Here is a 15,758-nt window from a genome sequence, read left to right on the forward strand (position 1 = left end):
CGTGCCCAAGACCCCAAGAGGAGAATGGAGGAGAAGGGATTGCGGTGTGGCCATCCCCCCGGGGGGGTGATTTCTCGCTTTCTGTCTGTCTGGCGAGCGCACACGCCCTATAGCAAAAACCTCTCCAAAAAAAAGAATGTAAATTAGTACCACCTTCCTGGTGGTCTTGCTAGTAAAATTCTGACCCAGAACTTCCAAGCCTTGGATCTTCTCCCACTGATTAGAGCCCAGGAGCCCCCTGAAAAGACAAAGGCTACCTTGCTAGAGATGGTAAAAAACTGAGTAGAAATAAAACATCTAGTAACAGGTGGGCTGGTTCAGTAAGAGCCCGGCTGCACTGCAGCTGAGAACTAGTGCTTTCAGGGAATAAGAGAAATGAAGATTGTCTATTGATAGTTCAGCCTCCAGTCCCCAGTCTCAAGTGGAGAGGCAAGGGGCAGACCTTCAGAAGGAGACTCCTCCATAGCAGCTGAGAACTAATGCTTTCAGGGAATAAGAGAAATGAAGATTATCTACTGATAATTCGGCCTCCAGGCCCCAGTGCTTTATTTAAAAAAATAAATTTCTGAGTTGTTTTTCTTTTCTCTCTTTTTTCTCTCTCTCTCTGTTTTCTTATCATTTTTCTTTTACCTCATCCCTTTGCTGCTCAATCTCCACTCACTGAGTATCTAGACTGATCTAAGGGAAACAGAGCCAAACATCCAAATACTATTGGGTCAACATATTCCTCAATACCCACCGAATCTGCTGCGCAAAGTAATAAAAATGGAACAGCAAAGAGATTGCACACCCCTGAATGCTTAGATTGAACTTCTAGAAATTAGGAAGAAGCATATATTCCATAAGATAACAAGAAATCACCACAAAGGCACAAGAAATATGAAAAACCAAGATAATAGCTCCCCAAGGGAAAAGAATAACTCCTCTTCATCCACAGTTCAATGGAAATCATAGAAATGTTTGATAAAGAATTAGAATATTCCTAGTGACAAAGTTAACAGGGATGCAAGAGAAGAGAGACAATGAACTCCAGAAGAGGCAGGAGAATAGAGCCGAGGAGTACCCAAAACTGAAAGGTCTGTTGAGAAATATTTATAGAGACCCACCCTTGAGAGTCATGCTGTTAAATACAGACAGGGCTGTAATTTAGAAAATCAAAACCTCCCTTGAAAGTATTAAAAGCAGATTAGATCATACGGAAGATCAAATTTCAGATGTAGAAAACAGAATTGCTGGCCTAGAAAAATCCACCACAAAGACTGAGAAAATAGTCCAAAAAATGAGAATAATATATGATAATTACTAGATAACATCAAACATACAAACATCTGGATAATTGGTATCCCAGAAGGTGAAGAGACTAATAAGGGCACTGAAAATCTATTAAATGAAATCCTGGAAGAAAACTTTTTAAACCTGGAGAGGCATTTGAAGATCTAGACCCAAGAAATACATAGGACCCCAAATAGACTCCACCCCAGAAGATCTTCTCTAAGACACATTATAGCCAGATTGACCAAAACCACAAAGACAAGCTATTCAGACTGGCAAGAGAGAAATGACAAGTTACCTACAAAGGATATCCCCATCAGGCTAACAGTGGACCTCTTATCAGAAACAATGCAAGCAAGGAAAGAATGGGAAAATATATTCAAAGTGTTAAGGGAAAAAAAATTTCAACCAAGAATACTATACCCAGCAAGATTATCCTTCATATAGGAAGAGAAGACAAGAATATTCTCAGATAAACAAAACCTGAAAGAATTTACCAACACCAGACTAGTTCTCCAAGAAGTTCTGAAGGAAGTGTTATATATCAGGAAAACCAAAGTCAGACACACAGAAATAAGAGTTAAAAAACATCTAAGAAAAAGGCCAGCTTAATGGTAGAGATAAAAGCTGAGTTGAATATTATCTTCCAAAAGTTAAACGGAAAGCTTGGACCACAACAGAAGTTAGATTAAGTACATGAGACTGAGCTGATGAAATAGAATTTTACGGCTTTTGACTAAACCAATACTGATCTTTTTCTATGCTTTGAAGTCCAGAGATAAAGATTTTTGTCTTCTCTTGAATTATTGAAAGATTCAGGTAACTACTATTTAAACAGAATCCTAACCTGCTTCCTGGCTTTAAGTCTTAAGCAAAGTTCTCTGAACATTTTTTAAATTTTGATTTATTAAAGCTAAAACTGCCTTTCTTGAAAAAAAAAAATCAGAACCCAGCCATACAAGTATGTTTAAGCCAATATTCTGCTGGTTTTTAAGATGTGGTAGATTTATATTTATTCTACACATAAAGGTAGCTGCACTATGACATTGCCAAGCTTAAAACAAACAAGAAAAAAAAACTGAGCCACATTACACTATGTATTGCACACTATTTCAATTAAATTTTTAAAATTTGGAGGACAATACTAAACAGTTAACAATGGTTACTTCTGGAGGGTAGGACTGTGGGGTTTTCATTTTCCATGTTTTTTAACACTGTTTATTTTTAGGTCATCAGGAAAGTGATGACATGTTTTTCTATGCAAAAATGCATCATGACTTTCCTGATGCCCCAGTATCTTATATGAACATGTTACTGTTCTAATCAGAGATTTTCTTTTTACCTGGGAGGTGCTGCTCAATCACCAACAAACTCTATACTCCTTCTGTTACACCTGGAATTCAAAATTTAGCCAGACTAATATATGTTTAATTGGTTAGAATTAAAAGGACTAAAGAACATTAAAAGAAGTTTCTGAAATTACCATCTAGTGAGTGAGAAAAAAACATCTGGCAAGATTGCCAGCTTTGAATCATCTTTTTTTCTTTTAACCATAGGAATAAGAATCACTAAAGCGGGCAAGCTCTCACCTAAAAGACAACATCTGACTTGTAGGCGTTCATGGTTAGGAGAGCAAGTACCCAATAGGAGCTGAAGAAAGGAAACGTGGCAAAAGCCAAGAGACTAAAAACGATGAATACTAAGAAGAGTGAGTTAGGAAGTAACTTCAGAAGACTGAGGCAGGGTCTGGGAACATTACTGCTTGGGCAACGCTCTGGCATCCCAAGTGTGAACTGCTGGAGCATGTGCTTCATCATGGCCGGGATTTGGGCTTGTCAGGTATCAGTACATGCAGTAGGAATAGCAGAGGAAGTGTGTGTATTGGAGAGCTGGACCCAGCCTCTGCTCTGCTGCAATCTGCTGACTCACTTACTTTTTCTAAGTGCCTCTTTCTTCCTTAAATGGGGACAATGAATGAGATCACTTTCCAGATACCTCTGTAACTCTGAATTTATTTAGTTATGTGTTAAGACTGCATTTAGGAGCCAGCAGGTGGCACAGTGGCTAAGACGCTGGATCCCATATGGCTGGCTATGCAGTTTGAGTCCTGAACCTAGCAGCTTAAAAAACAGCTGGTGGATGGGGACCAGCAGGTGGCATGATGGTTAGGGCGCTGGACACTCCCACATGGCCGACCGTGGTTCGAGTCCCGGACCTGGTAACTTGCTCTCTCACCCTCTTTGTGTGTCTCTCTAGTCAAATTAAAAATAAAAAAAATCAATAAATAAAAATTAAACAAATCTTTAAAAAAAAAAGAAAAAAAAAAACATGCTGGTGGAAATGCATGTGTGCCCAAAATCCTGAGAGGAGAACAGAGAAGGGATTGTGGTATGGCCATCCCCCCTGGGATATGCTTTCTTACTTTCTATCTCTCCAATATGATCATGTGACCTATAGCAAAACTAAAAAACTAGACTGCACTTAATGCAAAGGACTGTTTACTCTTCAGGATCATCCATACCATGGCTCTTCTCCGTTATAATTACTATTTCTTGAACAGTTAAACATTCATTCTACAGATAGCTTAACCATGGCTTAGTACTGCAGTAGGCATTTGTTTTAAGACAGGGTGTGGCTCTGTAAAGATCCTATCTCAGCCTCTGAAGTTGCTGGGACTCCAGATGTGCACACCACGCCTGGCCTTCCTTTCTGGCCAGAAATCCAACGTGGGCCTTCTGCGTGGTCTCATACTATGGAGGAGCAACACCTTAATAGCATATGATAACACAGCTGGGCTGTGTAGTAAACATGCTTATCCCCAATCAGGTCTATCAGAAATGCTTGTTCTCCTGGAAAAATGCCAACATTTTCCTAGCATGTGGCTTAAATAGGCTACAAGTGTAGCAGTGAGGGCTACTTCCAACGAGTAATGTTGATGGCAGGTGATATTAACTAGACAGCATAGGCTCAGAGGCCTGTTGGAGCTTGAGGATTAAATGCCTAAAAAAGGCACAATTTCTCTCTAGTTGATGCCAACCACACAGGTATGTGAGAATCCTCATCACTTTCTCTACCCATATTCTTGTTCCACTACTCCCATCCACTTATCAGAAAGCACTGTGCTAACTGTGGAGACACTGGAAGTGGCTGCTGTAAAGTAAATCTAGCCAGTTCCCTAGGGTGCTATACAAATCAACTCTGTACATCTGCAAGAGAAAAATCGAAAATTCCTAAGCCTTATTTCAAAATATGATCAGTCTCCTACAAAAAACAAAACAAAACAAAAACAAACAAACAAACAAAAAAACCCACTCCCACCTGGGCAAGGCAACCCTCTTGTTAAGGACTGTCTTTCGGCACCCCATAATCTAGTAATAGAGAGTGGAAAAATGCAAACCTACTTACCGGCATTTTTAGTGGTAACCTTGGAGGCAAGTCGGAAATGAACTCTTCGAATCTGATCAGCTCGTTAGCATGATGCAGCAGTGCTTCTGAGGCTTGGTTTTTATGGACCAGGATTATGTGGAAACCATGCCTGTGTCTCAAGTCACTAAGTTCCAATGCAAAATTGACATCAGCTGGAAGAAAAGGCACAGCCCATCCCCAAACATCAGAAACACATGACCAACACAGCCCTCTCTGACACCCGCTGAGTGAAAAGGAATGGTTGGCTTGTACTCAAAGTTGCTTTTCCCCCTTTTAGAACAGGAGCACATTTCATATCAAAGAATTAACATGGTAAGACAATTGCACCACATACTTGGATTGAATTCCAAGACACACATTACTTCCGGTATTAAAAGGGAACAAATATAGGGACCAGCGGGTGTCGTGGTGGTTAAGCTGCTCGACACTCGCACATGGCTGACCACAGTTCAAGCCCTGAACCTGGTGGCTTGCTTTCCTACTTCCCCCACACCTGCCCCAGTCTCTCTCTGGTCAAATTAAAATAAATGAATGAATAAATAAATTTAAATAAATAATTTCTTTTTTTTTTTTGTCAGGGAGAGGTTTTTGCTATAGGGCATGTGCACTTGCCAGAAAGACAGAGAGACAAAGAGACAGAAAGCAAGTAATCACCCCCCCAGGAAGGATGCCCACACTGCAATCCCTTCTCCTCCATTCTCCTCTCCTCTCAGGATCTTGGACACACATGCACATGGTGTGAATTTAAGCCACCAGGTCCGGGACTCAAACCGCAGTCAACTACAGGGGAGTTCAGAAACATAGCATTAGGCTAACTGCTGGTCCCATGAATAATTCTTTTTAAAAAAAAAGGGGGGGGCCAAATATAAATATGCTGAGAAACTGAAATTTGGAAATTATTCATTTTGAATTTTTAAAATTTTTTTTAGATTTTATTTAACATTTTATTTATTTATTTATTTATTTATTTAAATTTGACCAGAGAGGGACAGAGGTGGAAGGCAGGGGGAAGGAAGAAAGTGAGAAAGCAACCCGCCAGGTACAGGACTCAAACTGCCATCGGCCAAGTGGGATTCCAGTGCCCTTAACCACCATTCTGCCTGCTGGTACCAGTTTGGATTTTTAAAATTAGTAATACTGGGTCCACAGGTGGGAGGGTTGGGTGTGTATGTGTGTGTATGTGTATATAAATGTCATGAAGGCAAGGGGAAGGAAGAAAGTGAGAAAGCAACCCGCCAGGTACAGGACTCAAACTGCCATCGGCCAAGTGGGATTCCAGTGCCCTTAACCACCATTCTGCCTGCTGGTACCAGTTTGGATTTTTAAAATTAGTAATACTGGGTCCACAGGTGGGAGGGTTGGGTGTGTATGTGTGTGTATGTGTATATAAATGTCATACACATACACACACACACACACACACACACACACACACACATATAATCATATTGTCTTTAACTCACGTAGCTCTACAAGGACTCAAGTTTCAAGGAGGTAATACAGACATCCTCATACACCCACTCGTTTCCTAAACAGTGCTCAACAATAAGCATAAACACTGCCCATGTACTTCAGTCTCTGTCAGGCACAATTTACTCTCACATTTTTCTGGTGTAAGCTAATGTCCTCACAGTGAGGTTAGCTGAAATTAGCAGGTGTTTTTATACTTACTTGACACAAGAACCACAGTGGCGGGGGGGGTGTGAGTATTTGCAAACCTTCGGAGACTCTGCCGGAGTTTATCATCAGCAGCATTCTTCGCAGTAGCATTGATGTGGGCAACAGTTACCTGCACTCATTTATCACAAGGGGAAAGGAGCAAGGACCAAGGTGAGAACCTCGCTTAGCATCCTGGTCACATTTTAACAGTTCTTGAGGAGAAAAAACTCTCAATTATTATTATCAGGAATAAAGAAAAATTACAACCCAATTTCAATCATTGCAAAACTGGTTCTCCGTATGAATTAATGCATTTGTTATCACCGTGCTCTCATCTCTAATATTCTGCTTTTGTACTTCTTTTATCTCCATTTCAGACAATAGAAAAAAAGAAAGTGAAATTTGAAGCCATTAAATTAGCTCTAAAAGCTCTTGCCAATTTGAGGAGGCAGAGATTAGATGTATAATTTTTTAATATAATTTTTTAAAAGTTTACTAGAAAGAGTGAGAACCCCTGGCAGTCTTGCCACTGCAATCCAGCCCTAGCCCCAGCCCCAGCCCCAGAGCACAAGTAGGCATGTGCCCTGTGCATTTAGGGAGGTCTCCAGGGTGGTCTCTAGAGGCAACCAGGTGGATTGGCCTCACAGAGCATCCATTCTGAACCCCCTCCCGGTCCCTAGCTGCATGATTAAGTTAAGACCTGGGGCTGCCTTTCATGTCATCTGTCTCTACTATCCATGGTCTACGGCTTTCAGGACCTGAGGTTAGGGGCAGACGATGAGGGAGTATACCCCTAAGGGAGCTCAAATGTGTTTATTCCTGTTAAAACTGTTAGACTCACATAGAATAGACTTCAAAGCAAGAAACGGCTTATTTGAAGAGTTGCCTCAACCACATGCAATGCACAGTAGGATTTAGTTTTGTAAAGAACAAAAATACATAATTTCTGACAGCAATATGGAATATCAATGGAATTAATTAAGAGTCAAAAGACCTGGATTCTAGTTCTAGCTTAAGAGCACAGATTTTGGGGTCAGACAACCTGGATTTAAATCCTAGCTCTTCCACTTACGGGTATATGATCTTTAAAAAGTTGCTTTCTCTCTCAAGGCCTTAGTTTGGTTTATAAATCATAAATATTGATCCTACATTCCTGGTTCACATAAGTTACAAAAATCAAAGGAAGCAATTCACATGTAACTATTATACCAGTATAGCATGGAAGAATGGATAGTATTAAGAAAGATCAAACATGATTAAATGATTTTCAATACTTAAGAAATAATCCTTTGCTAATTTATTTTAAACAGCCCATATGTTATCATTAAATTTTGAATCAGAATTCTTTTTTTTTTTTTGGAAAGGTTTTTGCTATACAGTGCATGCGCTTGCCAAAGAGACAGAGAGACAGAAAGCAAGAAATCACCCCCCGGGAGGATGGCCATGCCACAGTCCCTTCTCCTCTTGGGAACTTGGGTATGTACGCACATGTACCGGTGTGAGTTTAAGCCACCAGGTCCGGGACTCAAACCACAGTTGACTACATAGGAGTCCAGCGACCTAGCCATTACGCCAACTGCTGGTCCCTGAATTAGACTTTTTAAAACAACATTTTCCCCCGAAAGGAAAAAAAAAAAAAGGTGCTTCTATCACAGGGTAAAATTCTTTTAAAATTACCTGGCAATTATTCAGCTCTTGAATAACTTCTTTGTTTTCTTTACTGATGTCACACACACAGATGAATTCTGCTTCTCTGTGGCCTTTAAAAAACTTCTCACGGATTCTCTGTACCACAGCAGTGGCTGAACGGCCAGAGGGAACAGAGCAGTTTTCAATGTCCCAAAAAACTCCAATGGGGGGTAAGTTTTCTAGCACCTGTCCAGCAACTGCAACTTCTGGTGACCCTTGAAAAATATGAACACTATCGATTACATGCAGTGAAAAAGCAATGGCAAGTTAAAACAAAATATCTACCTATCATTCTCAGTGGCAGAAAAACTCAATTTTTGATCAATGTTAAGTTTAAGGATACCAAATTCACTGATTTAACTACTGAACTACCAAATTGCAATAGTACTGCTCTAAGAGATTATTTCCTTTTTCAGCAGAAAACAAATCTAAAGGGCACATGACTTGAGGCCCGCAATAAAGCCATCTCACAACACGAGTCATTCTCGTGCTAACCAGGGATGCATCCCTGAGTCTACCATGCAGTTAGTCCCGGATGCTGCAGCTCTGGGACCTGGTTTTCATGTTCGGTCCATGCTGCCCGTCCATGTTCAGCCTGTCCACCTACGTGGTACGGCAGAGCAGAGATGGCAAAACTTGAAGTTGCTGCTATTGCTGACTCTTCAATTACCTTTAACACTGCAGTCACACTGGTTTAGCACGTTTTAAATGTTTCTAAATGAAACAGCACATTAACTACTTTTTGGGGACGTGATTGTAATTAAGAACTCGGGTTTTCAAATATCGTTTTTAATCAGCCATTCCTAAATGGTTCTAAAATTAAACACTTCTAGAGAGTACACAATCAACGAGTGTGATTATAAACTTAAACTGACCCCAAGTCTCTGCAAGAACTTTAATTTTCCTAATATACTCTCCATTTTTCTACACTTTTTTTTTTTTAAATCTCAAACAACCTCAGTTCAACATAAAGAGCAAATGACTTACTCGTCTATAACCATCCAAAGATAATTAATATTTACCAGGAGATGGAAATGGAGACTCACACATTAGTAGCTTCAGAACCGCAAGGAATATTTTAAAGGAGATTAATGTTAGTATCGGATATTGAAAACTACTTAAAAGACGCACGTTTATGCCATAGTCATTTACCAAATTTCGAAGCAGCTTTGCCTAGACTGGTCGCCAATAACAACGTGGTCTCCTTCCCTGTTCCTTTGGTTCCACAGCCATTACACAGAGGGATAGCAAGAGGTGCAGGTTGAGTATTTGGAGGTGGTATGTTTGGCCAGACTTTAGCAGGATCAATTATACTATTTCTTGCCGGCTGTTTCAAAATTTTTTTAAAAAAGATTTCAGATACATCGCTTAGAACCTAGAGTTATATACAACAAATGAGAACACATCCTATGTGTTTCACCTTTCTACCTGCTAACCTCTGATAAAACACTGTCTTTCCAAATAATCGTTCTCAGAACCGCTAGCTTTCAATTGATAAGCTCATTCTGAGAAGTGACTTGAAATAGTCAGGGAAGACATTCACGTAAGGCCTTTATTATAGTCTACGGCACGTGTCTGCTCCAATGGAGTCCTCACACGCAAGCAGCAGTGAAGTCTTCGCTCCAACATCGGCGTGGTTGAGGCCACATTCCGAGTTCTCCATATTATTACAAAGACAACATACAGTTACCTGCATGACACAAATGGGCCCTTGTGTACGTTAGGTCTAAGTGGTATGAAGTCCATCTATACTCTAAAGACAGAACACGGATGCTTGCCAAACTAGATTTGCGTATAGAATATAGATTAGATTTACTGCAACAAAAGGCTCTAAAAGTATAATCTACATGAATAATTGCTCTGTACTTTTTTGTTCTCTCATTTTACCCTCTGCTTCTTTCAAGAACAGCCCAAGTGATGCTGACAGGAGAGAGCTATATCATGGAAGAACTCCAACCCCGCACACAATCAAGATGTTACAAGATAAATCCACTATAAAAAAGTCATTCCTCAAACCTCGGCTCCACCCAATGTAAAAAATAAAACGATACAAACCTTGTTTAGACAGTCTTCGCAGTAAAGTGAGCCCTTTAAACAAACCGGAGGTACCACATTTAGGTGCAAAGAGTTGGTGCACAAGTGAGGCGTTAGCTCCGACTGTGAAATGTGCTCTTCCAAATGCCCTGGAGCCCCACTCGTGAAATCAGAACAGGGGAAATAGCCAGCAGAGGGGCAGCCCTGGAGACTCGGAAACTGATGCAGCTTGTGCACATTCCCGTGACAAGACTGGAAATGGAGTTTTCCACAGCAGGGTAGGTGTTTGCAGGAAGATAGGTTACTCTCTAGACACATGCTGGGAAAGTCACTTGCAATGCCCGCCAAGTTGCTCCTAGCTGAGGCATTCTGGAGTGAAGACGCAGACTGGAAAGCAAACCCTGACCCTACCTGACATGTGATTGTCCTGGTGCTTTGCGAGTCTAACAGTGCGCCCGTGTGAATCAAGCTACCAGCACCTCCGCTACCGCCACCGCCACCACCACCAAAATGCATTGGCGAAGTGGAGGGTTCATTAGGGCAATGAGCACAGCAGCTTACTTTGGGGACAGTTGAAAGCTGTATTTTAGGTTGCTGAAGAGAATGAATATCAGGAAGTGGGACTGCTGGAAAAAGTTTAGAGCCAGCATGAAGGGGAGATGGCACATCCTTTAATTCCACAGCAACTTTCTTGTTCTCCATGTACTCTTTCTGAGAAAAGAAGATCAGAACACATGTTAATTTTACAAGGCCAGCGGATCTTGATTCTTCTTATTCATATCCTACTGCCTTAAGAAATGGAAATAGCATTCAAGTCCACTTATATCACTCAATCATAACCAAACAAATGCACTAGCAGCTAGCTGAAAACCAGGGGCATTCTTCAGGGAGTCTGCAAGAAGTGAACACCAAAACCAGTAACTGAAATTAAGACTTTATCCTTCCTAAATTTTAAGAGAATGGAGTAGAGGGGGTCTGTTTACATCTTCACCAAGTCAGGCTAACTAACCATCTATGCCTCAGTGACTTCCCTTTGATAACTTCCTCTTCCCTCACCAGATGTTCTGAAGACAAAATAGATGGTATTAATTAAGACTGTATCCTTCCTAAATTTTAAGAGAATTTTAGAGGGGGTCTGTTTACATCTTCACCAAGTCAGGCTAACTAACCATCTATGCCTCAGTGACTTCCCTTTGATAACTTCCTCTTCCCTCACCAGATGTTCTGAAGACAAAATAGATGGTATTAAAACAACAGTCACAAATAGCATTCAATACAGATGGCTTACAGGCAAAGTGGTTTGAGAAAAATAACCACTGCTGCAATTCATACACAAGGGTTTTAGTAAGGTCTTTCAAAGGAGAAGAGCAAGATTTCAAACACTATGGATGTAATCGGCCACCTACCCAAATGGCTCACCTGTGCCACTGTGACATTTAACAAGCCCCAGGACATCCTGACCTAAAGACATAATGCCAACAATTAAACTGCAGCCAGTGAAAAGAATAAGAGTAATCAGAAAACCATCTGAGAAAGAGATACAAAGCTGTTTGTCATGTGACTCCTACATAGCCCTAAAGGTCACAAAGGTTGTAAGCGTGGGCTTTAATCTGTACAAAGCTGTTTGTCTGTGACTCCTACATAGCCCTAAAGGCCAGCACGTCACAAAGGTTGTAAGCGTGGGCTTTAATCTATTACCTAATGCTGTATGACCTTGACGAAGTTACCTAACCTCTCCATGCTTCAGTTTCCTCACCCACAAACAAGGAACAGCCGAATGCACTGCCCGCAGTTGTTAAAAGAATGAAATGAGTGCACGCTTCGGTGCATATACACTAAAGTGGGAACGATACAGGGATTAGCGTGGCCCCTGCATAAGGATGACATGCAAATTCATAAGAGTGTTCCATATTTCCTCCCTCCCTCAAAAGGTTGCCTAGTACCATTTGCTGACTAGCTTCAATGGAAACTGTGGCAAAAGGAATGCCATCTACTGTTGACATGATTTTCACTACGAAAACATTCACGTAATGGCACCATAAAGTGAGAACACAGATAAGTCACATGTGGAATGTTGTGTGCAAATACATCGTTAGTACTACCTACCTAGGAAGTGAGGGGGGAAAAAGAATAAAATGAGAGAACACATAAAGTACTTAGCACAGTACCCGGCCACTACACGGGATCTAACTAATCAACAGCCTTTATGGGCTGACTGCAAAAACTATTCAAACAACCATTCGCCCTAATGGGATGACAGATATATGTTCATCCCTCAGAGCATAAAAGGGTCCGATGAGCACTATGATTTCACTCCTTTTGCTACGATTCTATACTCATCTGAGAGCATATACTCATCTGGGAGAAATCTGAATTTTCAGCTAGACTTTTGCTACAAGAGAGGTAACACCAACGGATTGACCAGACAACAAGCAGCATGTTCTACCCTCTTACTAATTACAGTTCAGACTGGAAATTAATATAATAGAATTCTGATTGATACAGATCAAGCTGTTATGAGCAGGACTATTGTGAGTTGATCCCTCTGAGCCTATTCCACTTTGCGTGCTACTAAAAAAACTGAGTTCCAGGACCTGTAAAGTTAAGAGTGCAATTCTACGAGGACCAGAACAGATGTCATATCACAGGAGGACCGGCTTGGGATGCCAAGCCTCACTGCCAATTATCCCTAAGTAAAATACTTCTGTAATACCAAATTACTTGATGCCTTGCAACAAAGACATTGTACAGTGAGTGCTCAGAGAAAGGAGAGAATAAAAGTGAGTTTTCAAAAGCTGAAATCTCATTTGAGTCCCCAAGACAATATACGGAGACAAATAAAAAGGTGACGACAGGAGGACATGAAATCAGAAAATGTCAAAATCACTATAAAAAATATAAAGCAAGCAAAAAAGCTACTGAACTATTCAAACACTCAAGAGAAATCTTAAACATCTCATCAAAAGACTGTCAATCAGGTCAATCTTTTCTAGATTACATGACTCAAAAAGACCACAATAAAATAAAACTTCTTTTGCACTTTCTTTTGACAATGTAGATTTTTGTCTTTGGAATCTATCACTCTAATAAGAAACCAATGTTCCCCAAATTTTAACATTAAATATTTAAAGCATCTACCGTTACTCAGAATAGATAAAGAAGTTTTAAAAAAAAAACATTGTCCTCATTGAGTCAGGAATCATGACAATGTGCTATTATACCACAGGCAATACAAGCAGAATATACAGGAAAACCCGACACAGTCCCCAGGGAAAGAAAAAAAAACCTCCCCTCCCAATCTATTTGCATAAGACATTTGCTGGTCTTCAATCTTGCATATAGTTACCGTTTGGGGACTAAGTTGCAATGTCTGCTCAGGGCGAGAAAAGCAATTAGAGAATTTCCAAAGCCATGGCTTAGCATCATTATCCTGTTGAAGCCATCCGAGTGTTCTACTGCAGGAGTTCTCAGTTTCGTTTCCTTCCATCATACGGCCATACAAAGTGGTTCAACATCCTTTCATCTTTCTTTTCTTTCATTCTTCCACCCTGTTATGAATGAGATTTCAATGCTATTTCTTACATAAGTACAAATTTCATAACACATTAAAATGTGGGTTAGCCCCACCACCTACTGGTTAAGGGAACCAGATCCCACATGGATGACTGCAGTTCAAATCCCAACCCTGGCAGCTTGAAAAACACAGAGCACTTGAGTGCAGGAGTGCCCCAAATCCTGGCAGGGTGGAGAAATGGAGGAGAATGAATGTGGCGTGATCATGCCCCACTGAGGAGCACTTTCTTCCTCTCCCTCTGTCTTTCCCAGCAAGCTCATGCACCCTCTGGCAAATTTCCTAAAAAATAATTCAATCTGAGTTTTAAAAAAATCTATAACCTGCCACATCTCTTGTTCTATAGTTCTTCAAATAAAAATGAACTGTGGGGACCAGCAGATGGTATAATGGTTATGCCGCTGGACTCCCACATGACTGACCATGATTCAAGCCCCAGATCTGGCAGCTTGAAACTCATGCAGGGCACATGTGAGGCAGAGAGAAAGTGCTTGCATGTCCAAAATCCCTAGAGGAGAAGGGACTGAGGTGGCTATTCCCCTCCAGGGGGGGTGATTTCTGGCTTTCAAGGGGTGATTTCTCATTTTCTGTCTGTCTCTGTCTTTCCACCAAGGGCACATGCCCTATATCAAAAAAACAAAAACCACAAACTCTGGATGAGTCCCATTTTTTTTTCTATACAGAGCCACATTTGGAACAAGAAGCCAGACCTTGGACACCTGCACACCCCTGGGTGAGCCCACTCCTCTTCGGTTGATGGAATTAATTCCGTAGGCCCTGAGCAGACATTTGCTATAGTTTTTTCTCAAGTAATTCCCCCAGAAGAATCTGTTTGGAAGTCAAAAAGTTAATAGATGACAGCATCTAATCTTAGTAAAAGAACCACCACCAAATCTTCATTATTGATTACATAAGTTTATTTTTTTCTTTTCTTTTTTTTTTTTTCTTCCAGTTTTTGCCATATGGTACGTGTACTCACAGAAGACAGAGACAGAAAGGGAGAGAGAGAAAGTGAGGAGTCACCCCTCACAGAGGGTGGTCAAGTCGCAATCCCACCTCCTCCATTCCCTTCTCAGGATTTTGGACATGCACACACACATGTCCAGTGTATTTCTCAAGCTGCTGGGTCCACACTCGAACCACACAGTTGGCCATGTGGGATTCAACCACCTTAACCACCATGACACCTGCTGGCCCCAAATACCTTAAGATTTTAAAACTGCTTTGAGTATGGTTTCTCCTATGTATTGCTGCTATCAGAATGAAAGATCCAAATTAAGTGTCCTCTGTGGACTGTGAATCTGATCCTGCTACAGAACAAATCAACCAATCTCTTAGTTTATGTATGATCATATCAAAGTGCAATCTGATATACTACCACAATTCAAGAAATCTCAAGTCACAGAAGTATTACATCTACTCCAATGCAACAACACTCTTATATATCTTTATTTTAAAGAATTATTTTATTTAAATTTATTTATTTATTTACTTTAATTTGACCAGAGATAGAGTGAGACAGAGAGAAAGTGAGAAAGGAAGCCACCCGGTCCAGGACTTGAACCATGGTCAGCCATGTGGGAGTCCAGTGCCTTAAGCACCACGCCACCTGATGGCCTCCACTCTTACACATCTTTTTTTTTTTTAAACCACCCTCTTTTATTTTTTAATGGCATTTAGTCACATCGTACGTAACAGCATGTTTGTGAAAGAATTTAAGACTGGTTGACAATTCAGTCTTGTCCTGGGTTTTCTTTAAAAACTAAGAATAGAGGAATTAGTTCATCTTAAACAGTACAATATAAGCAGATCAAATCACTTTGTACCCACTGGGTATGGAGACAGCTGGCAGATGGTAAGGACAGTGGAACCTTCCAAGTCTTTACCTCACTATCCCAATGACCTCCTAATGGTTACCATTATGGACACTTTAAGGTGATTAATTTAATTCTCTCTCAGAATATTCACATGGCCATACCGAAAAGAATCGTTTTAGTTATACATTTAATACATAGTATAATGCTCCTTTAAAGAGAATTTAACATTGGAGGGACCAGCAGTTAGCGTAATGGCTATGTCGCTGGACTCCCACGTAGTTGACCGCGGT

General features: G+C 40.7%; 1 protein-coding gene and 1 non-coding gene across 10 annotated transcripts in view; one reads left to right on the forward strand and one right to left on the reverse strand.

The window, feature by feature from the left end:
* MARF1 (meiosis regulator and mRNA stability factor 1) overlaps positions 1–15,758 on the reverse strand; it is a 55,805-nt gene that overhangs the window by 38,105 nt on the left and 1,942 nt on the right. For 4 of the 9 annotated variants that reach the window (XM_014587083.1, XM_014587082.1, XM_014587081.1 and 1 more), the window contains exons 2-8: positions 13,427–13,628; positions 11,500–11,541; positions 10,102–10,791; positions 9,199–9,373; positions 8,035–8,261; positions 6,370–6,487; positions 4,678–4,850 (exon numbers count right to left, since the gene is read on the reverse strand). In XM_014587083.1, the coding sequence (XP_014442569.1) occupies positions 4,678–4,850; positions 6,370–6,487; positions 8,035–8,261; positions 9,199–9,373; positions 10,102–10,791; positions 11,500–11,541; positions 13,427–13,570 (1,569 nt within the window). In that variant the 5' untranslated portion in view covers positions 13,571–13,628. The remainder of the gene's footprint in view (positions 1–4,677; positions 4,851–6,369; positions 6,488–8,034; positions 8,262–9,198; positions 9,374–10,101; positions 10,792–11,499; positions 11,542–13,426; positions 13,629–15,758) is intronic. The other 5 variants (XM_006146561.2, XM_027771079.1, XM_027771078.1 and 2 more) reach the window with 2 other exon arrangements.
* On the forward strand, positions 11,893–11,996 carry LOC114007482 (U6 spliceosomal RNA). Its single transcript, XR_003549104.1, has one exon. It is a non-coding gene; the product is annotated as a U6 spliceosomal RNA (small nuclear RNA).

Source organism: Tupaia chinensis, unplaced genomic scaffold (assembly GCF_000334495.1).
Source record: "Tupaia chinensis unplaced genomic scaffold, TupChi_1.0 Scaffold000182_1, whole genome shotgun sequence".
Lineage (NCBI taxonomy): Eukaryota > Metazoa > Chordata > Mammalia > Scandentia > Tupaiidae > Tupaia > Tupaia belangeri.